Source organism: Thrips palmi, unplaced genomic scaffold (genome assembly GCF_012932325.1).
Source record: "Thrips palmi isolate BJ-2018 unplaced genomic scaffold, TpBJ-2018v1 HiC_scaffold_1, whole genome shotgun sequence".
NCBI classification, from domain to species: Eukaryota; Metazoa; Arthropoda; class Insecta; order Thysanoptera; family Thripidae; genus Thrips; species Thrips palmi.
This window is the reverse complement of record NW_023144620.1, coordinates 2803432-2827223: the sequence shown is the minus strand read 5'-3', so window position 1 is coordinate 2827223 and position 23792 is coordinate 2803432. Positions and strand designations below refer to the sequence as shown.

The window sequence follows — 23792 nt, the reverse complement described above, 5'->3', positions numbered from 1 at the left end:
TGCGGCATGGCCGGACAACTGTGTCGCCCGTCAGCGCTTTTTGCGGCCGCGCCGCGACCGCACCGCGACCGCACCGCGACCCCGCATACGGCAGCAAAAACGAAAAGGCGAAACAAAGGTCCCGAGAAGTATTGCGGTAGGGCAGTGTGGCCGACATGCACGCCGCCTGCAGCTAGACGGCACTGCTGCACTGCACGACGGCGGCGTCGCGCGGGCCTGCCTATCCTCTCCTTCACAGGCGCTCACGTCTCGACGATGTGCACGGACAGCACGCACGGACGGGACGGACACCTGGCTCAGCCGTGACCCTAACGAATGCTAAGGAGAGGGATCGATGCGTTATAATTTCGCGCTGGAGAAAATGTCAGTTATCTTGAAAGCAGCCCGCTTCACGGGAGGCCCTGCCCCCCTCCCCCTCCTCCAGTCCCTGCACCGCCCCCCGCCCCGCCCCACTCCTCAGCCGTTCCCCTTGTCCGGAGACAGCCCATCTCCATCGGTTGTGTTGTCAGTGACATTGTCATGCGAGGACACAAGAGCCCTTGAAAATGACGCACCCTTGTGTCTTCTTCACAATTTTTTACGTTGTGCTGACGTTGTGCGTTATATTTCCGACGCCCGAGTTCAAGTCTGCTGGGTTGACAGTAGAAACAATTTTCAGCAAATGGCTTGGCAACGAGCACGAACTGTTCATTCAGTACCAGATCAGGCGTACTACCATGAATATGTTTCTGCACTCCATGGTTCCATTTGGTGAGGCACTTTATCAATCACAACCCGTGACTAAAATCTGCTGACGTTCCTAACCTAAACTTTACTTGGTTCTCAGGTTACGTATTAGGCCTGGAGTACGTGCGAGCCTATAGCTATGCAGACAACGAGTATCAATTTCTGGCCACATGGAGCTTGTCATGGATTATCTATGTTGTTTTCGCCACCCTGATTCCTCTGTCTGTTTGTGCTCAATTTTATTTGTGGTTTCATGACGGTTTGAAGGACCATCCCATTGCACAAAAGGTGGCTGTTTACAGAAACAGAAACCTAGGTGGTTCCTGGTTAACTGTTGCTTCCGATATCAATCTTGAATATAGGAGAGTTGACAAAATCATAATTCAGTCCAGCTCTGTAGTGCGGGTGGTTGCAACAGATAATTGGGTGATTAAAATATCACCATACACATTAGATATCGCTCATCAATCAGACTCTGCTCTCATCCTCTCAAGTGCTGATGTTCATCAGTGGTCACCTCACATTAATGACAACGTCCAATTTGTCAATATTGAAGTAAAACCTACCAGGCAACATGCGACACCCTTCAAAATAAGGTTTGATTTTTTATTTGTTGAAACCGGTTTATTGTTGACAAAATGCCTTATCAAGTTTTGTTTTCTTTGAATTTGCCAGACTAAATGCACTGGATCTTAAGGATCTTCAGAACAAAATATCCCGTCCTATCACAATTCTAGAAAATGTGAGAGTCCGAAGGTCCCTCATAGATCGATTCCTAGAGACATTTATTGATGAGGTTACTAGAAACCCCGTCTATTCAACTAATGAGGTTTGTGAAGCTACATAATATTTTTTAAAATTATGTTTATATTTATATAATAATGATTGTGTCATACTTCCAGGAGCTAGACTCATGTATAGGTTGCATGCAAGTACCTGCCAATGTCAAACTGCGGAAGCTCTGTATGGATGACCCTGGCCATCGGGAAAATTGTACAAATTGTCTCTGCAGACCTATGTGGTGTGTAAACTGTATGGGGAGGTGGTAAGTATTACATTTTCTGATTGAACTATTTTGCTGTGACACAAACTGATTGCCATTTTTTTCCTTTTGTATTTTCAGGTTTGCTTCCAGGCAAGAAAAAGAACCTTCAACATGGCTTTCATCCAAGTGCTCTTGTCCTCTATGTCGGTCACGTTTCTGTATACTTGATGTGTCTGCTGTTGTGCGAAGGTGAGTCCTCACTCAGCCACTTCTTTTATGAAGCTAAACATGTGATGTGATGAATCAAAATTGGTCTTCATCATTGATTTTTTTACTATTTTTTTAACTCTGCTATTTAATGTAGGTGTATTGTCTCTTTCAAAACCAGCAAGTACAATTTGTGGCTTTGTATTTTTAGAATACATAATTTATGTGTGTCTCTCTGTGTGTAGAAATTTTTTAAAATTACCTATTTGTGTCCTTTTTATTCAATTTTTCTCAAGCGTACTTCTTTAATGCTCTTAACCAATAGTTGTTATTTTACTTCTCTACTGTAAGAATTGAAATCATAAGGTGTTGAAGTCTGATGTAGAACATATCTCACTCTTATGCTTTTGAAAATATGTTGACATCAAATGCCTTGTTGATTATTTCCACAGTAAATTTTGTACAAAGTAATGTCATGGTCTTATCAACTTCGTGTTTCTGGTGTGCATTATTGAGCTAGATATAATTATCAAATGGATTTTGTTGTTGTTTTTTTTTTTACAGTTCTAATGATAATATTGTTGTGGTTCTGTAGAATGCACTTGATATATTGTGATGGAACTTGTGATTTTGTTGGGGTAGGTTAAGTCCTAGAGTATAAATGTCATTGTTATGAAGTAGTTTCCCTTTCCTCAGTTTTACTGTAGTTAACGTGGCCATTGCTCCTCCCATCTTTTGGACTGATATGCAAGCAATCAGTATTTTCATCTTATTGTTCTATGATTTATTGTGCGTTCACTCTGGAGTGAGCTACACCATTCACAATTCAGCCTCTAGTCTAATGGTCATAAAAGGGATTATTTTTGCCATTTATTATTTAAACAAATGTAAGAAGAAAGACGCACAAAATGTTTTGTCAGTGTAAGAGTGAGCAATGGATGCATTGGTCTAACATGTTGAGGGTACTGTAATAAAATTTTCTCATGCCCATTATATGATTTATTTGACTTAACAATTGCACTCCATGCGTATTCCTGACAGATTATAAGATTGAAATTTCAGTAATATGCAGCTTGACTTACTAGCTAAGAGGCACACTTTCACAGGAGATCTAGGCAAAAATTAACACAACGTAACATAACTATTAACTAAATACACATGAAAATGAGGAACAACTCATCTGAGTCCAACTAAGCAATCCTAATAGTAAAATAATGAATACTTGATAGGTAGCTCTTCCATCTTGGTCTAATAACAATGCATTATTGTCAAAAACATTTTTTTTTTTTTTAAAGAAAGGGTACCAGTTATAAATACATTTAAGTGACATTTTAAACTTAACCAGAGGGTTGTGTCACTTCATCTATTTGGGAGAGGCAGGAGCAAGGCGTCCTCTGCCTCTGCCACCCATCAAAGGGGCACTTCCTGGCTGGGGAGCAGTGTAGGCTTGAGCCAATCCACCAAAGCTGTTACAGTTTTGAATTCCTGACAATGATGAAGACACTGGTGTCAGGGCACCACCTGGCAAATTACTTTGAAGTCCTAGCATATTGGACAGAGGATTCATTTGATATTCTTGAGCTAGTACATTTTGAAATCCAGAAACGCCAGAGGGGGCTAAATTGCTGAGACTGGACACAGATACTCCTGGATAACCATTGGGATATCCAGCATGTTGAGCGACAGCAGGAATTCCAGGGAAGCTAGATGAGTCAGGTATACCACCAGGAAGTGTTGGCACATTGGGCACAACACCTTGAAGAGAATCTGCTAATGGAGCTGCACCAGGCAAAAGATTGGGCAGTCCTGGCATACCACCGGAGAAGGGCATGGAGAGTCCAGGCAAAATGCCAGGGTAGGGATTGGTCAGTCCAGGCATGAAGCCAGCATAAGGATTGATCAACCCTGGGAGATTGTTTAGATCTGGCATACCAGATGGAGGATTGGTCAATCCAGGTGCAGTCAAACCATTGGGGAACCCAGAAACACTCCCAGGTAAAACATTGGAAAATGGAGGCATGACACCAAGTAATGAGTTGGACAGCCCAGGAATTCCACCAAAAACAGAATTTGGTACATCAGGCATGGTTGGTGTCTGGGCAGGCATGCTTGGTGTCTGGGCAGGCATGCTTGGTGTCTGGGCGTTAGGAAGACCTGGGAGGCTTCCAGGTGAAGTATTTTGCAAACCAGCAACTAGTCCGTATAAGCCAGCAGATGAAGTATCTGAGAGACCAGGTCCAGTTGGAGTAAGAGAACTTGTTTTGATTGGTGGGTTATTCAAAATCATTGAAGCAGCTGTTTGATCAGCCTGACCCTAAAAAAAATATAAAAAAAGCTTAATTAAAATACATACAATTGGAGAGTGTTTGATTTACATCAGTGGAAACTCACCATTTCAGGCTTCCTTTTTTCATTGGAAGATTGGACATTCCCACCGCCAAAGTTCTGTCCATTCTGACGAAGCTGGGGTGTGCCTACCAATCCTTGTTGCATCAGGAGCATTTGGTGATATTGTGCTTGCACAGAAGCCATTGGCAGTTCCTCCAATGAAATGGAGGATGAAAGAGTGGCTGACTGTGGAGAATGGGTTTGAGGTTGAGGGAGAGCTGCATTGCCAAAAATTTCAGGAGCTGTTGATGACAAATTCAGGCTTTCAACAGCTATTGGCTGCTGTGATTTTCCTTTCTCCTTTTCTTGAACAGACTTTTTGGAGTGATTCTGGAGTGAAGCAACCTCTGTGCTGCTTGCTCCTTTACTCTCATTGTCCACAGGATAATTGTGGCTGGCTTCTTCATCATTTGCTGGTTGGTTTGAGCTGAGTTCCTTGTCTGGTCCTGGGCCCTTTGGGACTACCAATAGGGGAGGTACCTCTGGGCTGGTTGAAGTTGTCCTAGCTTTGTGCCCAACGTAATTATGGGTGGTTCCTTCCCCATTTGCTGGTCGTTGGGTAAAATTCTTCATTGCTGTCATGAGAGCTGTTGGCTTGGATGTTGGTAAGCGTGAAGAAGTGATGGGACTGTCGAAGGTTTCAGGGACATTGCTTGTCTTTGGAATTTTTCTTTCTTGTTTTGACTCTCTCTCTCTGGCCAATACTCTATTTTCAGACATTTGTTCTTCATTCATTGTATTTTTTGCCTCTTTTTCTTCTTTTTTATCACATTGTTTCATAGGGGATCCGTACTTCTTCTCATCTGGCGCCTGAAGAGTGATAACTTTCTTTTCATGAGATACAGATATTTTCAAGTCAGCAACCATTGGTGGTGGCGACTTGCAAGTTTTCTGCTCTTCACGATGTCTTGGTCTTTGATCTAAGCATTCTTCATGTGGTGGTGACTTGAAAGTTTTCTGTTCTTCCCGATGTCTAGGTCTTTGATTCAGGCATTCTTCATTGGGCTTTGTAGTCCTTTCAGAGTTCTTGAAATTATCCTTATTACTATTATTATTGAGTTCATGAGTAGAGTCCTTTGAATTGAGATTTGTCATTTCTTCATCCTAATAAAAAATAAGGGAAAAAAATAAATTAAAGCCAACTACATTTAATCAAAAATGAAACAAGCAGTTCATACTTACCCAACTCTGGTTTGTACTATCTACACTCATGGACCTGTTTCTATCTACACTCATGAACCTGTTTCTATCAGTGGGAGTGGGCTTTACCGCCCAAGAAGCATTGCCCCTGGAGGATGCAGAAATCAGCTTAGCACTGCAAAAATAAGACAAATAATTTAAAAATTTGGCATAAAAAAAAGAAGAAAAAATTGAAAAAAAAGGGGAAAAAAAACTAACTTTGCGGCCTCATTTTGGCTTTGGTACAGGGTTTCAAGCATAACATTTCTTTGCTGCTCCTCTTTGGCAGTACGTATGCTCTCAGCTATGGCAAGAGCCAAATCATCATCTCCAAGGCCATTGACAAGAAGTGTTTGGCTTTGCACATTTGAAAACAGTTCATTACCACTTTTTTGCATCCAGCGATTATTTTCAGTTGAGACAGGAGGCCCTGATAAATGTTCAGTATTACAATTTAACCAGGAGAAAAAATGAGAGCAGCAGGTTTGAAGTAAATGTATATAGATCACCTGGGGTAAAAGGTAACCCAACAGATGGAACTCTCTGAGGTTTCCGCACAGGCATGCTAAATTTTAAAGGGATTTGAGGTACTTCTTTAGAATTATAATAATCCAATGAACTGTTTTTAGGAACAAGCTTGCCATTATCAAGCAATACCACTTCATCTGAGCGGCAGCGTTTCCTCTCTCTTGCTTGTTTAACTTTAGGAACCCCACTGAAAAAGAGAAAAATTAAATTGCAATTCTGGACAAAAGAAAAATAAACACAATCTGAAACCTTGCCTGAAATAATCATCTTCTTTGGTAGGTTTCAATGGATACAGGAAATTTCTGTAATCTTTTTTCTTGGGATTGGATCTGACAACAAAATAAATGTTAAGAGCCAAGTTTTTTCCAATTTGAGGCAGCTTGAGGTATTAATTAACTCAGTACTTACTCCGAAATTTTCCAGGTCTCATTCATATTACGTTCCAACTCCATTGAGTGCAGCAGCTCCAATGCACTTCTTCGAGCAGCTTCTTCACTAGAGGATCCGTCTTCACTCCTGTAATCCACAGTAGATAAAATGAAATAACATTTTGATGAGCACACAACAGAAAGTAGAAAGATAAGTCAGCAAACATACTGATTTTTCACACACGATGTAGCCTTGCTCAACAATTCATCCACTCGTTTATCATTGGCAACCTTTAAAGCTTCCTCATTTTCCAAGGAAGAATCGTCATCAGCGTCGTCGAATGAACAGTGTTGAGAAAGGTAAGTCATAAGTGGGAAGTTATCCACCTGCTTTCTGGGTGGAACAATGGCACCACTCACTCCACCATTTCCCTTTGTGCCACCCGATTTCTTTTGAAACGTCGCCGCCATAGCTCTGGACAAATCATCGAAAGGATGAAAAACCGATTAACATGGCAACAATGATCAAAACAGGCATCAACACCAGCTAAAGTCATTCAAGTGGCAACAGTAACCTGTAAACACAGATCGGCGTCGAAAATAAACGTGAAAGACACCCTTTAACCTCAGTTTCAGAGTCGCAACTTGTACCGACTCTAAAAACGCCTAAGGATTTTAAGTTAAAATGGAGAAATACGACGTAAAATGGACAAAATCACCATCAAAGGCCGACCACTAGCGGCGTGTTGGAGACCCTCTTCGGCACCATGGACATTGGAGACGAACCTTGACTTAAAAATATTGCTTGCTGTCAACTGGCTGTGGAAATCGTAGAGCGAATTTGATGAGGCGTCGAAAAATCATAGCATGTCGTGTGATGCGTTGAATCTTACAACTAAAACCACATAGGAAAGTAGACGTGAGTAAACTAACATGTGATGCCGTTTTCGGGGGGAATGCCGTTCTACGCACATTCCTTCTTTTCGGAGTTGCCACACATAAAAATTTAAAGAGTGAAAATGGACCGAGATTTGAAACACTTTTAAAGGTATCTTTTGTGGGGTATGCATATTTTTTAGTTTGGGAAAGTATTTTGAAATGTGCTGCGCCAGATACCATGCGACGAGGAATTGCATAGCACGTTGGAAAATTCACACTACAGTGTTGGCAGACAGCACAACTACCTTTTGTTTAAATTTACCACTGTTGTTGTTTTTTATGTTTGTAGTCGTTTATTTGGACCACCCCCATCGCCCCCACCCCCATCCCCTACCGATCCCATCCCCCATCCCCCTCTTCCTTCCCCATCCGAACACCAACACGAAAACGAGATTCCAGGGGGAATCTTCTATCGGCGTTTCATTCCACAGCCCAATGCAGTCATGCAAAAGTGCCTCCCCTACTTGTTTCTTCTCTTCGATGAGCTCTTCTTCCCAAAAAACACTCAAAAACGACTTTATAAAAAACAAAAATTACAATTAGCATATTTATGCTAATTAAAAACGTATCTATTGGCAATTATGCTCTAGAATGTATTGGGGTACGAGTTTCGCCGTCTATGGTCTGTCCTTCTGGTCACATTGACCTTTGACCTATATTCCTGGAAGGGGGTGGGGTTGGATTGGGGATGGGGATGGTGAAGGGGGTAGGGGAAGGGATGCAGGGGGTTGGGGGCGGAGGGGCTGGCTGGCTGGTACAACATGGCCTGTATTGGATGCAGTTTCATCGCTTGTTCTTCATGTCATGAGTTGCATTAATCTATGTTGCGGAGAGAAGAACGGAATTGAGAGACACTTTGAGGCAAATATTACTTTTCTTTTTCAGTACGTGGGTTGGGAGTGGTGTTTTCTAGATATTGCAGTGAATGTGTTGGGTAGTGGGTAGGGGTAAAAATTAGTTTTAACTTGACATGCTGACGACCCTTCCCATTTGATAGTTTCTACCCAAACTTAGGAGTCGGTAATTTTCCTTGCATTGCTCACTTATGTTCTACTTCAAAGTTCGTAAACGCGTCAAAATGACAAGTGTGTGTCAGGTTACGTCCAATTTGGCACAAATTTGTCTTTGCCCATTTCGCACAAATAAATCAATCAAGGAAACTATTTTTTACAGTTTCTTTTAAAATGAAATATAATTGAACTGTTGTGTTTTTTTTTTAATCTTATTTACACAGTTATCAATGCATCCATCGACGTCAGTAGTAGGTCGTCTGCTCTTCTGTGTCGTCTGCTATGTTGGTTAGGTTTTGAACCGCCTGTATTTCAGCAGCTTAGGATGGTGTTATTCCTTTCTCTGTCATTCCTAAACATCTGGCTTAAACATTCATTTTTGTTTTCATTTACTTCAGTCTAAGTAGGCATAAATGGACAGCATTACAGCACCCTCTTTTCCCCTTTGTATCAATTACTTCTTGTTATGAAGTATTGACTTTTAATTTATTGTCTTGTGTCCAACCACTCTAAAGTTGAAATCAGTTTCCAATTGCATGTGGGTCTATTCTGATTGCAGACTGTGGAGAACGGCAGCATGCTCAGTCAATCCTTTCAGAAGTCTGCTAACGCGGGAAGTTCAGGCAGTGGTGGATTTTCTTGCGCTGCTGAAACTGGCAGTGTAGTTGTCTCATCTGTTAGTGCAGCTATGGATAGCCAGACACGAAACCCTCTGTTGTGTTTTGTTTGTGACAACTATTATAATGATCCATGCCTCCTCATTTGCTATCACACCTTTTGTGCCAAATGTTTGCATGGAAGGGAAGCAGACCGTAAAATAGCATGTCCGTTATGCGGGTAAGTAACATGAAGACATCGATGTAGTATTATTGTTTCTGTATGCTAACCATGATTTTTTCTGAACTTCAGGGTTCAAACAGTATTGAAGGATGGGCAAGCCCATCCTGCCCAAGATATGTTAATGCGCCACATGATTGAACTTGCTAATGCTGAGAACCCACCATGTGCCAACTGTGATAAAAGGGATAAGAACAATATGTACTTCTGTGTCACATGTGGTATGTTTCTCTTTGTCATAAATTTCCCTTCTTACTTATTTTATTTCATTTCTAAGTTGTCACACGTTATATGTGAAAAATATCCAACACAATCATCATCATTATTTATATTTATTTACTTGACTTTTGCTTGTTTGTAGTAATTTTCTTTGTGCATGTTTCATTTATTTGTTTACCTTTTGTTTGTTTGCTTTAGCTGAGTATGCAAGGTGAAAAGATAGTCAGTGGGAGGCTTGCTTTAATTCATCCTTCAGTATTCTCCATTGTAGCTATAAAATAGATGCACAGATGCATTGATGGTCGGTTAGTACATCCCTTAAATTGGACAGAACAAACCACAATTCAACATTCAATTAAACATTGTCAGTCAAATTTTTTGGGTAGACAAGTATGAGAGAGGATTTACTCATACCTTGTACCATCATTTTCAGGACAAGCTTTGTGTACCAGTTGCCGAGAAAACACTCACCGAGCAAAAATGTTTTCAGCTCATGAAGTTGTCCACATGTCAAAATGCAGCAAAGATTCCTATCGCAAAGTAAGTTTTAAGCTTTGTTTGTAGTCTTGTTACTACCAAGAAATCATGCATAAAAATAATAAAAGTAACAATAATATGGTTCACCTGCACAGCAATGTACCCAACATGGAGAACAGCATGTAATGTTTTCAAACAGTCAACGCTCAATGCTCTGTGAGAGTTGTTTCCAAGATGTTCCTACAGAATCTAAAGTGCATTGTGTGGATATTGATACAGCTTATAATCAGTCATGTAAAAAGCTTGAGAGGGCAATAAGTGTAAGTGAAATTTCACATTAAACACTGTAGTTCAACTTCTTTGCTTTTGTATGAGAAACGTACCTTTCTGTTTTAGACCGTGCAAACCATGCAGTCATCAGTAAGAGATGGTCTTTTGATGTTCAAAAACCTCTTGGATGAACTTCGCCGTAACATGGAAACTGAAAAAGTAACTATTAATTCTTTCTGTGAAGGCATGCGGCAAGCGATAGCAAAGACCCAAGCATCTATGATGATGGAGATTCAAAGGTATATTTGGTGGGGAAGGTGCCCTGCAGGGTTGGACTTATTAGGCATTTCTCAAATTATAATGTATTTCTGTAAATTATGTTTCAGACAATTTGAGATCAAAGAAAGATCATTTCATGGACAGCTTACAAACTTAGGTTCAATGTTGCCTTTACTACAGCTTCATCTTTTACTCGCACAAACCTTCTCTATTTCTGCTAACAAATACCAGTTTCTTGACCTGGCATATCCTATGATGGACAGGCTCAATGCAGTTTCACAACTTTCTTTGCCCTTGAGGTGAGTTCTGTTCGATAAATTCTGACAGTTTGAAATTATTTGTTGATTTATGTCATTTTTATCCACAAATGTTATCTTTTTCAGCCGACCTGTTCAATCAAGCCAAATACGTACCAATTTCCGTTCAGAATTTTCTCATTCCCTTGAGCCCTGGATAGGAGTTCAGTCTCTTGAAGGTCGCCCAAAGTCAGGGATGAGTATTTATGAGTCGCATAAACAGCTCCAGCTGCAACAACAACAGCAGCAGCAACAGCAACTCCAGCAGCTCCAGCAGCATCAGCAGCAACAGCAGCAACAGCAGCAACAACAGCAGCAACAACAGCAGCAACAACAACAGCATCAACAGAAACAACAGCAGCAATCACGTGTGCAATATCTTACACTGCACCAACAGCAACTTCAACCTATCCAATCAGTCCCTCAACAACAGCAGCAGTCTTTTCCAATGCAGCAACCAACCCCATCTCATCATCAGCAAAGTTCTATTTTGTTTAAAGGGACAGAAGAAACAGGTCCATTCACCAACCACTGCCGTAATTTTGATTCGCAACTGAAGGTGAAGCTTAGTCTGAGAGTTCATTAAATTGTACTTATGTCAAGTTGGATTTCTATTATTGATATGAATCTTTTTTATGCAAAGGATTTGAGTGCTCAACTTGGAGGAGTGAAAAAGAAATTAGGAGAACTCACAACAGATGTTACACTGCTGAGACGGGCCCATACTCCACCACTGACCCTGCGCTTTGAGACAGTTACTAGAGACTGTAATGCTCTAAAGCAAGCTCTGGAATGCCGCCAGGTTTGTTTAATTAAATTTGTAGTAGGCGTGTTGAAACTTATTGCAGCATATTTATGAATTTTGTTTAATTCAGCTTGAACTTGAGAGACTTCAAGGTGTATTTCACACTCTCTGGGAGCAGCAACTATGCCGTGTTCAAACTGAGAGAGAAATATTTGAGGCTCAGGTAAGGTCTTTCTTTTTAATGTGCTGTAGAATTATCTGTCCATCACTCCTAGAGTTCAATCTGACTTCTTCTTGCAGATAAGTGATGTTATGACTCTAGTCTCTGAGGTGAAGAATATTGCAAATGCTGCTCGCCAGCTTGAACCATACGTTGTGGCCTTATCCGCTGCAGATATTGCTATTTCACAAATGCATCAGCAAGCTCAAAGTGCTGCTACTCCACAGCCAGTTCTACCAAAGCCATCTGTGGAAGATGCTTCTCATCTGCAGTCAGTACTTGAACACATCAATTATCTTCAACAAACTGAGTGAGTTGCATCTCTGCAGCTTACTTATGAGATGAAATATTTATGAGTGTTGACTTATTTACATATGTTCATTAGGAGGATACGCAAAGATCCAGAAGTGGGAAAGGGGGAGTGTCGCGTTCACCCGGGAGCATCTCCAGGACATGTCTCTTCTACCGCCGCTCAAGATAAATTGCTTTACATAAAATGTAAGTATGAAAGCAACAGAAAAAAATTAAGTTTTTTAATCTTAATTATGAAAATAGTTAAAATAGCTTTAAACTGGCTCAATTAATTTAAATGATTTTCTTTCTGCAGTGGAGGGCAAAGGGAAAAGCTCAAGAGTGAAATCGCCCAGAGACCGAAGTGAGCAGAGGGAAGCACAAGAACAGCAGCAGCTCATCGCTCAGGCTATGCTGGAGTCTGGTTATGGTACTACTGGAGGTCGGGAGTCTAAACGAGGATCTGTGCTTAGTCATATTATGGGAAAAGTATGTCAACCCTTTTGCCCTTTCAATTACAAAACAATTATAACACAGGACTGTTTCTTATCAATCATAATGACTTTTAGGTGCGAACTAAAGAAGAACGCAAGAAATCTCCTGAGGAACCTTGTCGAGCTAAAACTCCCACTCGAGAAAGAGTTAAATCCGAAGGCCGAGGCGATTCCTCTCACAGTAAACCTGAGCGGCAGCTTGACGGGAAGCCCAAAACTAAAGGTGCTTTGATTAAATCTAGTTGTTGGAGAGGATGAATTGTTTTCTCCCCCGATATAGCTTATGTGAACCAAGCATCCTCATTGTCCAAATTATCGTGTTAATTGTTGCAGGCAAAGTAGCATCGCTGTACCACTCTTTGAGTGGCAAGGTGATGGGGTCCTCTCACAGCATACAAACCGTGATTGCTGCAGAAGATGAACAGCAGATGCAACAGCAACAGCCACGTAGACACCTTCCACCACCTCCACCACCACAGCGCAGGCCAACAACTCATATCACCAGCATTCACCGGGAAGACTCATCCCCTGTAGATATTCCTCCAGACGGAACGGTTAAACGTCGGGGAAGGCTGTCACGTCCTGCTTCAGCTGGGGAAAAGGAGGAGCCTGAATATCCTATCACCAGGAAAGCAAAGAGTGTAGGATCTCCAACTGATTTTGGTGGTCACTTGGTGCGTGCTGTCATCCATAAAGATTCAACAGGAAACCAACCAGTCTCTCCCCGAAGACACAGAAGCACTGATTCAGCTCTGAGACAAGTTCGAATGTATCCAGCATCTGACACGGAAGACTCTGTTTTCAAGCAGAGCTCTTGTGAGAGTTTGGCTTTATCAGACATTGGCCTCTCAGGAGATAATCGTAAAACACTAATTGTTGTTGTTGGATCAAAGTCAAAACGCTTAATGCACAAACAACGCTCTTGGGAAACCTTTCCACCCAAACGTCGAGATGGACACAGAAGCCGATTTTGTCAAGATCCTGCAGCTTTCAGGTCAGGGTTTGAGAATGGCAGTCCAGTCGGTTCTACCATGAGTCATATTGGACCCACTCTTAAAAAAGCAGATAGCTTTGAAGGACATGAGGAAGCTGTACGCACATTAGTTGCTGCAGTGCAACAGCACCAACACCATCAGCAACATCAACAAAATCAACAGAACCAGGCAATGCAGCAGCAGCATCACCAGAGGAAGCATTCAGGACCAAAAGCCCAGCCTCCCAGTGGTTAATTAAAAATAAGTCGAAACAAAGTTAAGACTCATGGCAGAAAAGAAGGAAAAAATACAAAAGTGACACACTGTGTCAAAGAAAATAAACTGAAACTGTCTGGACCAAGATTCCGATAAGCAAAATTTCCTTATAAACAAATGGTCAAAATTTGGTCCTTTCCACACCTCTAAAGAAAACAACTTTCTTTTGTTTGTTTTAAGCTTAATTTCTCCAACAATAATTTAAAAAACTATCATCATATTTTTTAAAGTTTGAAAGTTGTTCCCCAACATTGATGTTAAAAAAATTTCCTCCTCCAGTCTGTTTTCAAATGTTTTCCGAATTAAGATCCTACTGTCTTCATGATGAGAAATAGTTGGGCATGTGTTGCTCTGCACTGTTTTTTCCTCATCAATTTCCTATCTCCGTCTACTGTTTAAGATTGATCATTTTATAATGTATTGGACGTATAGCAAAACTGAATGTTAGAATAGGACTGCGAATTTTACTGTAACATCATAAGCTTTGTTTCTTAACCACATATAATTCTTCTGGGCCTTTGCCCACTCACACCTTATCAGTAAGTCTGATAGTTCATCTATATTGTACAATTTCACCAAGAAACTAAACAGACACCAAAATTAGGGACAGAACTTACCTCAATTATACTTGCAAGTATACAATTGCAGACCTTCTGTTTCTATTAATGTTCTGTATAGGTTTGAGTGATGAGTTGTGATTAACTGCCACATTGTATTCATATTTGTAGGTAGGTTGAGAATCATATTCCATTAATAATCACTTACTGTTTGATAGCATTTGGTTATTTAAATGTGCACATAAGCACTTGACTGTTTCATGGATGGAAAGGAAACACTTTGTAAAGAGTTTGCACTCAAAGTGATACAAATATTTCACTTCGTTTTATGGTTTTGTGTTTTAAATGGCTTACATCTTGTCATCCTGATATTGAACTGAATTTCTTGATGAGGTATCTTACTCTCTTACGTAGTATTTAAGGCAGCTCTTTGATCAACTCAAAATACTAGGATCTGTTTTCTTACTTTCTGACGGAAGAGTATATTATTGCTTCCCTCTCAACCCCAAGAATTGACTTAAAAATTGTGCTCAATATCATCAACTACTGCCATAATCAGTAAACATTAAAAGTGCCAAAAATTCAACAACAATCTTTTTCAGTAGAGTAGCATATTCATGTCATGCTCAAAACAGACCTCTCAATTTTTTCAAGACACACTGCCTTAGAGTAAGTGTGGTAAGTGAATTTCTATGTATTCGTTCATAAGTAAATTATTTCAAAATTTAATTGGTAAAAGTAAAATTTTGGTTTGAATGCCTTGTATATAGGGTCCCTTACTAAAGACAAAACAGTGAGTTTGCCTATTGCAGTGTCTTTGATTTTCAATGTGAAACAAGTATGTATGTAGGAATGTAATATCAATTGATTCTCACTGCCATGTTTTGTGGAACACTTTCTCTCATTCATATTTTTTGTTTGCTCTTTGCTGCTTTTAAGATGTATTACTGGAGTCAATCAGGTCCCTTTAGCTGGTCTGAAAAGTAGACTTGATTCATATAACTCCCATTAAGATTTCAAAAAGAAGTGTAAATCAAACTAAATGTAACAATATTGTATAAATCACTGTAATTGACTAACATTGTATCAAATTATGGAACAAAACCATATTTATGTAGGCATTTATGTGTACGTGTGTATGTAATGTGCATTGAAAAAGGAATGCTTGTTAGCATGCACAATGGAGTTTTGTAGACATTTTTGTTTCCAGGTGTGTACATACAGTATTGGTTAACCTTCATGTAATAATCTTCATTGTGTTCCTTTTGGAAATGTGTCCATAAATTAGTTTTGAATGTTGCCTTTATCTCCTACTCATTGTTACGTTCCCACTTGGAGGCTCTTTGTCTACTGACATTCTCATTTTACAAAGTCTTGAAGGCTGCAGTACCACAGGGTGAATCACTCTTGGCCTTAATGGCTTCTGGTGATCTTTCCTGACCAAGATTTTTGCAGTCATTTGTGAGTGTCTGATTAGCTGTTGGCATCATATATTGATGCAGTGTATTTTCTGCAGACGGTATTAGGGGATTATAAATATTGGAACTAATCCTAAAATTATTTAATCAAACTAATAAACAATGCCACCTATTGTTTCAATGGTTTCCAACCATAAATTAATCTTAGCGTCTCTTGTCTTTGTGTCTACCATGTAACTTTCCTCATGTTTCACCTGAATATTCAGTAGTTCTTTGCAAAGTAGGGGCCTACAGAACCATACTACTTTTGTTGGATTAATTAATCGAAGAATCCCAGGCACTCTATTTAGAACAAAAGCTCAAAAAATATTTGCTGTGTCCTGTTCTTATCTGAACTTTTAAAAATAAACACTGTAAACCAATCCACTCTCAATCAGTTTACTGTCATTAGAATATAATATTTCCTAATTGCTATCTGGATGCATCTCTCCAGCAGGGATTAAATATAAATGTAATAAAAGAGCGGTGTTCCTTCGATTGTAAACATTAGTGTGTGTTAACACTATTTTGTAGAGATGTGCAGACTATTATATTGACACTTTAATGCATGTATGGTGTGCTATATACTTTAGGGATATTTTTCATTTTTAACTGCGGAATGAATTATGTATTGGAATAGCTTTGTTTTACTTTCAAAACTTTTGGAATTTCATTGCACTTGTTACAGTTGAATTTGCTAACTTATTTGCCTCAATTGCCTAAAATGTGCTTCAAATCCTGTGGTCAGTAAAGAAAAAAATGAAAAATTCACATGTCATTAAATTTCAAAACAGTTATCACATCTCAGTTGCTATCTTATTCTCAACAAAAAGCCCATGATCAGGTAAACTACCAAATCCATGTGTCATGTGACTGCAATAATACTGTATGTTTCTTGCTGTATAATGTCATGAATAAAGTTGTTCTTGGTTTATCCTTGATTTATCTCTTTTCCTATACTGCTGAAAGAAACGTAGCACTACCAAGGTCTGAAAGGTCTTTAATATCTAATCAAGAATCCTTTCCCACAACCAAACATACCAATACTCATACAGTTTTTTAGTTTAATGCAACTTGATGAATTAAAATACTGGCCTACAACAACGCAAGATATCAATGCCTAGATTTTAAAGAAATGAAGAGAATCAGTTCTTCATTTTATTGAAGAGAATTTCTCAGATAGAGAAGACAATTCTCAATTAAATTTGTAATTGCGGTATACTTCTTGAAACATGTCACGACAATCTATTTTCACATTTAATTTAGCACAAAGGAGGAAAACACCTGATAGTTTTCGATGCAGGGAGTATATTTCTTCTGGAGGAGGGCAAAGCCGGTGATAGACAATAGTGGGAACAAGCTTCTGAATACGTCTTGTAGTATCTTGTCCTCCAAAATCGAAGGCACCTGATTTCTCACTGAATACTTCACCCAAGATTAGCACACCATCGACATGAGCTTCTTCCATAATCTGAGTGACAATTTATGTTTTAAAAATTAAATTTTTGTTGTTGAAATGTTTATAAAACTATACAATATAGGGACTTACCTTAGATTCATATCCAGTTAGGAAGCCCATTTCACGAGATAAAGTCAAAACTTTTTCTCTATCACCATCAGCAGCACCTTTTATCACTTCAATATACTTGTCCATAAACTCTTTTTCATATTCACGAGTAGCTCCAAAGTCCAAGAGTATAAGCTTTATAAAATGAACAGACGTAACACATAACAAGAAGACAAAGAAGCACTTCAGTCAGTTTCTCAACAAAGTTGCATTAACTTACTTGTTTTGTTTGAGGATTATAGAAGAAATTAGCCCAGTTTGGATCTGTCTGCATGTAGCGGAACTCAAAGAGCTCAAGCAAACAAAGATGCATAATATTGCGACAGATTTCTTCACGCACAGGCATGTCCAAATTCACACACTGATCAACGGGGATTCCCTCAATTAATTCAGTTGTAAAAACCTGTTTGGTACACAGATCATCTGGAAAAAGGGGGGAAAATTATTTTGAAAAAGGGCATCAAAAAGAAGAAAAGCATTGAAAAGCGCATTTTAGAAATTACATACCTATGACTTCTGGTATATAGAACTGAGGATAGGGGGCTAAAAGCTCACGAAACTTTTTTGTGCATTCTCGTTCTCTTTCATAATCAACCTCCCAGGACAGTTCCCGCTTTGCCACCTCCACCAGATTATCAATAAATAAACCTAAAAGTAACTTGTCAGTCTTGTTTTCATCAAGAAATTTGTAGGCAAATTATTGGGAGCATACATACATACCTTCTGGGAATATATTGTATAATTTGAGAACAGAAAATAGATTATTGATATCACTTTCGATACTCTCAGCTACTCCAGGGTATTGTATTTTCATTGCAATAAGACGCCCGTCATGCAGTTGTGCTTGGTGAACTTGGCCAATAGAGGCAGCAGCAAAGGGCTGCATCTCAAACATTTTTAATTTATCTCTCCACTCATGTCCCAGTTCTTTTTCTAATACTTTCTGCAAACAATTGAGAAGAAGAGGTATTCAGAGTGAAAGCACAAACAACAAAACATAAGAAAAACTACCTGCATCTGCCTAGCATACTTACTTCTACTTGCCAAACAGGCATAAAGTCTGCAGCCTGCCTAACACGCTCAAAAGCAGCCTGCAGCTGAGGACTTATGACAGAATTATCTTGAATACTCAAAATCTGTCCTATCTTCAAAGCAGCACCTATGAAATTTTTTTGAAATAATGATTGTGGAACTGTTAAACAGGTATTATTATGAGCTATTCTACATACATACCTCTAACTTTACATAGAGTGTCTACAATACGTTGAGTGTTTGCTGGTGTGAGAAACATTGAATCTAAGGTTTCTCCCTCTTTATTGGTATTGGACAAACCAACACCTCGGCGAACAAATTCTGCTGCAGTCCCTACACCCAGACCAGCAAAGAGACTGCCAAAGGATATAACACGAGCAATTTGAGATGAAGGGACTTTTCTTTGCTTTGCTGAGTTGGCAAGCTGCAAAAAATTACAGTGATGTATATTTATTGAATATTCATATTGTAGATTAAAATAATAAAATCAAGTATGATTGAGGTATGATTCAAAAGATAAGATTAGCAAACTTACTGTTTCTTTTAGTTTAGTTCGAGTAGGACGAACTGTTGGTATGATTTTGTGAGTTGTTGTAGTGGATCTGGCCTTTTCTGACGCAGCTGCTGCCAATGAAGAAGCCTTTGCAGTTAGGCTTTGATTCGTCTGATGAACATTGTTTTTTTCTGCTACTGATTGGACTTGAGCCCTTTCACCAGGTACCGTTTGTTTTTCAGTTAAGGGTGGGGAACCATGAGTGGAGATAGAGTCTAGCACAGCCTGTGCTTTAGACTCAAACTTTTCAGCAATTACCTCAGGAGGATTAGGATCTCTTACTTCCAGATGACAAAGATTTGATTCATCAAACATATTGAGTTCACTTAACTCTTGTAGCTCTTCACTAGTCAGATTTCTGGTTTCCTCTCGCACTAGAAAAGTTAATAAGTTTTAAGATTGTGTAACAAGAAATAAATCAATAAAAGAATAAAATGAAATTTCCATACCTGAGGGACTTCCTGCATATGCCGCAAAGGTTCGTATTCCTTCGGTTACCATAGATGTCCTCTCAACAATTTCAGTGAATTTTTTGGAGACATTGCTCTAAATATAGAGAAACATGATCATCAAAGGTCATACTTCCAGCACAGCATAGAGATATGATTGCATCCTTACCTGAGGTGGCGGTGTTTCAGGCCTAAATGACTGCACCACCGTTGAGCCCACTTTTCCTCCCACATTGTTCACAGCATCCCTTACGCTAGAATTGAGCCAAATTTCTTTAACTTGCGATTCTTGGTAACGAACGGCAGCATTTGCAACAGACTGAAGACCTCGCAGCACTCCCAATACATCTTGTGGGATGTTTCGAGCCATTTCGCCAGATCACCTGATAAAAGTTGAAAATAATCATTTCATTTTAATTAGGATACCGGAAAGAACTGCCTGAAGGTGACAAACACAAAAAGGTTAGTTCCCAAGGCATCTTGTAATTACATATTATGGGGAGGATATATTGGAAGGCAATATGGACAGGACAAACTAGCTTACAAATAAAAAAGTAGGTGTGAAAGCTGAGCCACTGATGACTACTGTCACGTTCTAGTTAAAATATATTCACATTAAAAGACTCGGAATCGTTCTATGGTCGCTCGACCTTCGCCGATGGTTAGGTTATATAACTTGTCTGTGAGTGAAAATAGAACCGAATGACGAAATAAAGCTACTCATTTTCGTGCAAATAAATGATGAGATACGGAAACACCATCTTACATAAAAATGCTGTTTGGCTTCAGGATGCAATACAGAGTGTGTTGGCAAGAGAGTGACTTCTGTAGTGCTGTTTGTTTATAATTTGGCTGCAGGCAGACGACATTTTCCACGGCCAGTCTGTGCTGCAATCTGATTGGTCGAAGGCTTCTGCATAGTTGTGGTTGTGAGTAATACGTCACGATCATCTGTTCGTTGTTTTCCTTGTCCTTTGTCCGAGAACTGTCTGTCTTCGAAACGTCTGAATATAGAGAAAGGTTTGTTTGGATGCTGCATTTCACTCTTTGGCTTCGTAAGATATTTGTTGCATGGCCCTCGAGTGCATTATGATACTTAAGTGGAACACCATGGGGAGATGGAAGTTCCCTTTCTTCTCTGTTTGCATGAAAGTTCTTATGATGCCACATCTGCTTTCTTTCATCAATTCCATGGGCATTGATTGCAGACTGTGGCCTTAAAACATTAGAAGAACTCAATTTGCTTGTAGGTTCAGAATCTTGTTGCCTAGGTGATTTTTTGCTTTTTTTAAATCGATGCGTAGACTGAGGTTATTATTCTGTTTATTGACATTTTTTTTGGCAAAACTGCTTTAAGTGTCCTGGAATGCCGTTTCATCCTGTAAAACAGGAAACCAATCTAGTTCTATCATCGGTCTGATTATAATTTGATTTGCGTTACATTTGTCCTTCTCGTGCTCTAATTGAATATTAATTAACTAGGTAGTCTAAGAAACTTACATACACATTTGTGTGAATGCTAGTAGTTTTGAAAACAGTGGAATTTTGAAACGTTCTTGTTCTTGTTGACGTAATTTTTCCACTTATTATTCATTTGTTTTAATCCTTTCCTTTGTGGTTGTTACAGTCCGTCACAATGGGCCGCATCTTCCTTGATCACATTGGTGGATCTCGGCTTTTCTCATGTGCAGCCTGTGACACTATTCTGACCAACAGAAGTGAGCTGATCAGTACAAGGTTTACTGGAGCAACAGGCCGAGCCTTTCTGTTCAACAGAGTTGTCAACCTCAGTTACAGGTAGTTAGTACTACATCTACATTTTCTACATCTTGCTCAGATAAACCTTCTTCAAGGGCTACCAAAACTTTGCTTGCTGAATTGATGCAACACTATATTTTCTTTTTGCAGTGATGTTCAGGATCGTGTAATGCTCACTGGCCGCCACATGGTACGAGATGTATCGTGTAAAAACTGTGATGCCAAACTTGGATGGATCTATGAGTTTGCCACAGAGGATAACCAGCGATACAAGGAGGGCAGGGTCATTCTTGAGCGTGCTCTCGTTACAGAGAGTGACGGTATAGATGAACACATGGGGGATGATTGAGTGCAGGCCAACGGTGGGCCAGCAAATGAGCCTGCCGTTGCTCAACATGTGCAGCCTGTACTGCACGTACAGCCTCAGGTCCCTATCCAGCTAGTACCTGTACCTCACGGATACATGCAAGAAGTTCAAGTACAGCTAGCTGGGGCTGGGGCACCTATCCACAATGTACTAGGTGCTCTGCATGATGTACCTCCTCCCCCTGCACCGTACATCCCTGCAGCTGAGGCTGGAGCTGCACATGATGAGTCAGATGATGACTATGAAGAACCCCAGCCTCCTGTGGGATTTTTGGAATAATGGCAAATGCATAAACAAACATTTTAAAGAGCAGCTGCCTCAAAAAAATTTCATGGTTGCCAGTTGATTGTGTGTGAATTTGACTCCATCTTTAAGAGTACTAGTCTGTTGTGTATATATTAGAGGTTTATGTTCCTTGAAAAGAGTATAGCTGAGAATTCAATCTATACTCTGAAAATCCTGTGAGTCAATGTCACAATCTGCAGTAATGTTTACAGTTTCAATCAAAGGTTAATTTTCTTTTTCTTTTAACAGGATAAAACTTAAGTTGACTATTTTTCAATCAAATTCCTTTGTGTTTCTCCTCAAGCTTTCATTGTTGACTCTCAAATATTGTTAGTTGTGTATTATTTTTAGAGACAAACTGACAGACTACTTGTTAATTACATTTATATTTATATTCCACTCAGGAAATAGGTTTTGTTGTGTTGCTTAAAAAAATAAGAAAAAAAAAACGATGAAAAAATGATAGGAAAGAAGGAAAATTATATATTCTGTTGATAAATTTTGTATATTAGGTCTATTCAAAGAAGCATTTACAGTGTAAAAACATTTGGTTCATTTCAGGGTTTTCTGAAAATGTATTTTCTAGATGTGAAACTTTCAATGAGAAATACACCCATCACTGCCAAAATGAGTTGCCGTTCTCCACTGTAACAAAAAATTGTGATAAAGCTCAAACTTTCCTTTTGTAAGCACACCATAGTGGTGTTTTTTCTCCTTTCAAATGTTTAAGCAAAAAGTCTTAGCCTGCAGGCTCTCAAAATTTCTTAAATTAAACTATGTACTGTATTTGTAAATAATTTTGCTTACAAATGATGGTATTTTTTGTTAATTTAATGAAGATGGGTGTCCATAAATCATTTCAACTGTAAGAAGACTACTTCTTTGTTTAGCTAAAGGATGCTTTGGGAATGAGTGCTTATCTGCCAAAGGAGGAGAATTATGTGCAAATATTCTCGTGTCACATCATTGCTCTCAACAACCATGGCATCCTGCAATAGTGCCTTTTTGTTTTGTTATTATTGTCTTTTAAGATATACAGATAGAAATTACACTTAATTTTGAAATGCTGTCTTTGTCAATTTTATGAAATCCTTGCATTTTGTAATTTCATCTTGAGAAGATTTGGTTGACTTTCTGAAAGGGTGCTTTACATATGAGCTCTTTCCTACCCAAATCTCTTTGTAGATATTTAAATGGCAATAAGCCTCTTATCTGTCAGTTACCTATTGTAGTGTGTAGTAATTCTCTAAATGATGGGAGTGGGTTTTGTGTTCATATATTTTAAAACTCTACATTCAAAGCTCCAGTGTTGTACCCTGACATATGAGAGCTAACAGAATCTTATGCTTGTTAACCTTCTTCTGTAAAGCTGTGATTTTAACAGTTTGAAGGTGAGAAGAGACGTCAAAATAAATTATGGGGCAGTTCAACTCTAATGGTTGCTGGTTCTTTGTTCCTTCTTACCCTGCTGTCTCTGTGTAAATATCTTTAACCACATGTTGCTTCATGTGTTCCTAAATTACTCGATAAATACTTTTCTATACGTGTTCAATCACAAAATAAAATTTTAAGTTTTAACATAGTTGTGTGTCGGCTCATTTGATTTACCCCCACCCACAACTCACCCAGCAAAAAAAATAAAAAAACTAATCAAGTGTGGAATTATGACTGCGCGGTTCGAATGCAATCTCACTAGGCAAAGGGTGGATTCGAGGGAGGGCGCGACGTCATGTTGGCTGTTTTGTGTCCGCGCACGTCCTGGCGCGCCAGCGCCAGTTTGTGAGGAAATGGGGAATAATGTGAGGCGCGATGACGGCAGAGGCGCGACGACTTAGGCCAACTTTCTCCACATATTGCTCGGCATGTGGCACGCGTGACTATGGGGCAGGAGGGCCTTCGCGCTTCGCGTGACGGACGCGTCAATCGGCACCGGCAGGCTGATGGTGGCACCTCGATGGTGGCACCTCGCCCCTCGCCTCGCTCACGCCCGCCAAGTTCGGGAGGGGGCGGCCTATAAAGACAATGCACCCCCGGCGCCGAAACTCAAACTGCCACTCGA

At 39.6% G+C, this 23792-nt stretch overlaps 5 protein-coding genes across 18 annotated transcripts; 3 read left to right on the top strand and 2 right to left on the bottom strand.

Annotated features, from left to right (window-relative positions):
* The first annotated feature begins 421 nt into the window (after window positions 1-421).
* Window positions 422-2911, top strand: LOC117640403 (transmembrane protein 129). Its single transcript, XM_034376903.1, has 5 exons — window positions 422-750; window positions 827-1322; window positions 1402-1555; window positions 1629-1771; window positions 1850-2911. Exons 1-5 carry the CDS (start codon window positions 546-548, stop codon window positions 1962-1964), a joined length of 1113 nt encoding a protein of 370 aa, XP_034232794.1. The 5' UTR covers window positions 422-545; the 3' UTR covers window positions 1965-2911.
* LOC117640360 lies at window positions 2903-7362 on the bottom strand. Of its 3 annotated transcripts, none has more exons than XM_034376834.1 (9): window positions 7101-7362; window positions 6611-6856; window positions 6422-6529; window positions 6268-6342; window positions 5995-6200; window positions 5705-5915; window positions 5489-5621; window positions 4310-5410; window positions 2903-4232 (listed from the first exon to the last, which is right to left on the bottom strand). In XM_034376834.1, exons 2-9 carry the CDS (start codon window positions 6850-6852, stop codon window positions 3282-3284), a joined length of 3027 nt encoding a protein of 1008 aa, XP_034232725.1. In that variant the 5' UTR covers window positions 6853-6856; window positions 7101-7362; the 3' UTR covers window positions 2903-3281. The 3 variants fall into 3 exon arrangements, with proteins under 3 accessions (XP_034232725.1, XP_034232717.1, XP_034232734.1); XM_034376826.1 differs by having other exon boundaries at window positions 7168-7362; XM_034376843.1 differs by lacking the exon at window positions 7101-7362 and adding an exon at window positions 6957-7047.
* Window positions 7363-8056: 694 nt separating this feature from the next.
* LOC117640320 lies at window positions 8057-16656 on the top strand. Of its 9 annotated transcripts, none has more exons than XM_034376750.1 (15): window positions 8057-8181; window positions 8890-9167; window positions 9240-9388; window positions 9820-9926; window positions 10019-10183; window positions 10260-10432; window positions 10520-10711; window positions 10796-11267; window positions 11352-11510; window positions 11584-11676; window positions 11754-11944; window positions 12059-12171; window positions 12281-12453; window positions 12534-12681; window positions 12792-16656. In XM_034376750.1, the coding sequence occupies exons 1-15, from the start codon at window positions 8125-8127 to the stop codon at window positions 13685-13687; spliced, it is 3366 nt and encodes a 1121-aa protein (XP_034232641.1). In that variant the 5' UTR covers window positions 8057-8124; the 3' UTR covers window positions 13688-16656. The 9 variants fall into 9 exon arrangements, with proteins under 9 accessions (XP_034232641.1, XP_034232634.1, XP_034232679.1 ...); XM_034376743.1 differs by having other exon boundaries at window positions 11754-11983; XM_034376788.1 differs by having other exon boundaries at window positions 8067-8204; window positions 11754-11983.
* A 49-nt stretch (window positions 16657-16705) lies between these two features.
* On the bottom strand, window positions 16706-20248 carry LOC117640378 (atypical kinase COQ8B, mitochondrial). Of its 2 annotated transcripts, none has more exons than XM_034376855.1 (11): window positions 20090-20248; window positions 19493-19706; window positions 19324-19420; window positions 18857-19248; window positions 18523-18745; window positions 18324-18448; window positions 18010-18232; window positions 17797-17937; window positions 17510-17712; window positions 17272-17424; window positions 16706-17193 (listed from the first exon to the last, which is right to left on the bottom strand). In XM_034376855.1, exons 2-11 carry the CDS (start codon window positions 19691-19693, stop codon window positions 16918-16920), a joined length of 2034 nt encoding a protein of 677 aa, XP_034232746.1. In that variant the 5' UTR covers window positions 19694-19706; window positions 20090-20248; the 3' UTR covers window positions 16706-16917. The 2 variants fall into 2 exon arrangements, with proteins under 2 accessions (XP_034232746.1, XP_034232753.1); XM_034376862.1 differs by lacking the exon at window positions 20090-20248 and adding an exon at window positions 19868-20021.
* On the top strand, window positions 20197-23196 carry LOC117640410 (protein yippee-like 5). 3 transcript variants are annotated; one of them, XM_034376929.1, is made up of 3 exons: window positions 20197-20343; window positions 20951-21120; window positions 21232-23196. In XM_034376929.1, exons 2-3 carry the CDS (start codon window positions 20960-20962, stop codon window positions 21428-21430), a joined length of 360 nt encoding a protein of 119 aa, XP_034232820.1. In that variant the 5' UTR covers window positions 20197-20343; window positions 20951-20959; the 3' UTR covers window positions 21431-23196. The 3 variants fall into 3 exon arrangements, with proteins under 3 accessions (XP_034232820.1, XP_034232804.1, XP_034232811.1); XM_034376913.1 differs by having other exon boundaries at window positions 20951-21123; XM_034376920.1 differs by lacking the exon at window positions 20197-20343 and adding an exon at window positions 20373-20569 and having other exon boundaries at window positions 20951-21123.
* The last annotated feature ends 596 nt before the right edge of the window (window positions 23197-23792 follow it).

Bases quoted from the DNA above. Each gene is read 5' to 3' on its own strand.
- LOC117640378 (XM_034376855.1), bottom strand. From the start codon at position 19,693: ATGGCTCGAAACATCCCACAAGATGTATTGGGAGTGCTGCGAGGTCTT. The intron at 19,249-19,323 runs GTATGGAAATTT...TAACTTTTCTAG, and splicing joins ATATGCAGGAAGTCCCTCAG to TGCGAGAGGAAACCAGAAAT. The intron at 17,194-17,271 runs GTAAGTCCCTAT...ATTGTCACTCAG, and splicing joins TAACTGGATATGAATCTAAG to ATTATGGAAGAAGCTCATGT.
- LOC117640410 (XM_034376913.1), top strand. From the start codon at position 20,960: ATGGGCCGCATCTTCCTTGATCACATTGGTGGATCTCGGCTTTTCTCA. The intron at 21,124-21,231 runs GTTAGTACTACA...TTCTTTTTGCAG, and splicing joins GTCAACCTCAGTTACAGGTA to TGATGTTCAGGATCGTGTAA.
- LOC117640403 (XM_034376903.1), top strand. From the start codon at position 546: ATGACGCACCCTTGTGTCTTCTTCACAATTTTTTACGTTGTGCTGACG. The intron at 751-826 runs GTGAGGCACTTT...CTTGGTTCTCAG, and splicing joins GCACTCCATGGTTCCATTTG to GTTACGTATTAGGCCTGGAG. The intron at 1,556-1,628 runs GTTTGTGAAGCT...TCATACTTCCAG, and splicing joins CCGTCTATTCAACTAATGAG to GAGCTAGACTCATGTATAGG.
- LOC117640320 (XM_034376743.1), top strand. From the start codon at position 8,125: ATGAGTTGCATTAATCTATGTTGCGGAGAGAAGAACGGAATTGAGAGA. The intron at 9,927-10,018 runs GTAAGTTTTAAG...TCACCTGCACAG, and splicing joins GCAAAGATTCCTATCGCAAA to CAATGTACCCAACATGGAGA. The intron at 10,712-10,795 runs GTGAGTTCTGTT...TATCTTTTTCAG, and splicing joins CAACTTTCTTTGCCCTTGAG to CCGACCTGTTCAATCAAGCC.
- LOC117640360 (XM_034376834.1), bottom strand. From the start codon at position 6,852: ATGGCGGCGACGTTTCAAAAGAAATCGGGTGGCACAAAGGGAAATGGT. The intron at 6,343-6,421 runs GTAAGTACTGAG...TTTTGTTGTCAG, and splicing joins GAGACCTGGAAAATTTCGGA to ATCCAATCCCAAGAAAAAAG. The intron at 6,201-6,267 runs GCAAGGTTTCAG...TCTCTTTTTCAG, and splicing joins AAAGAAGATGATTATTTCAG to TGGGGTTCCTAAAGTTAAAC.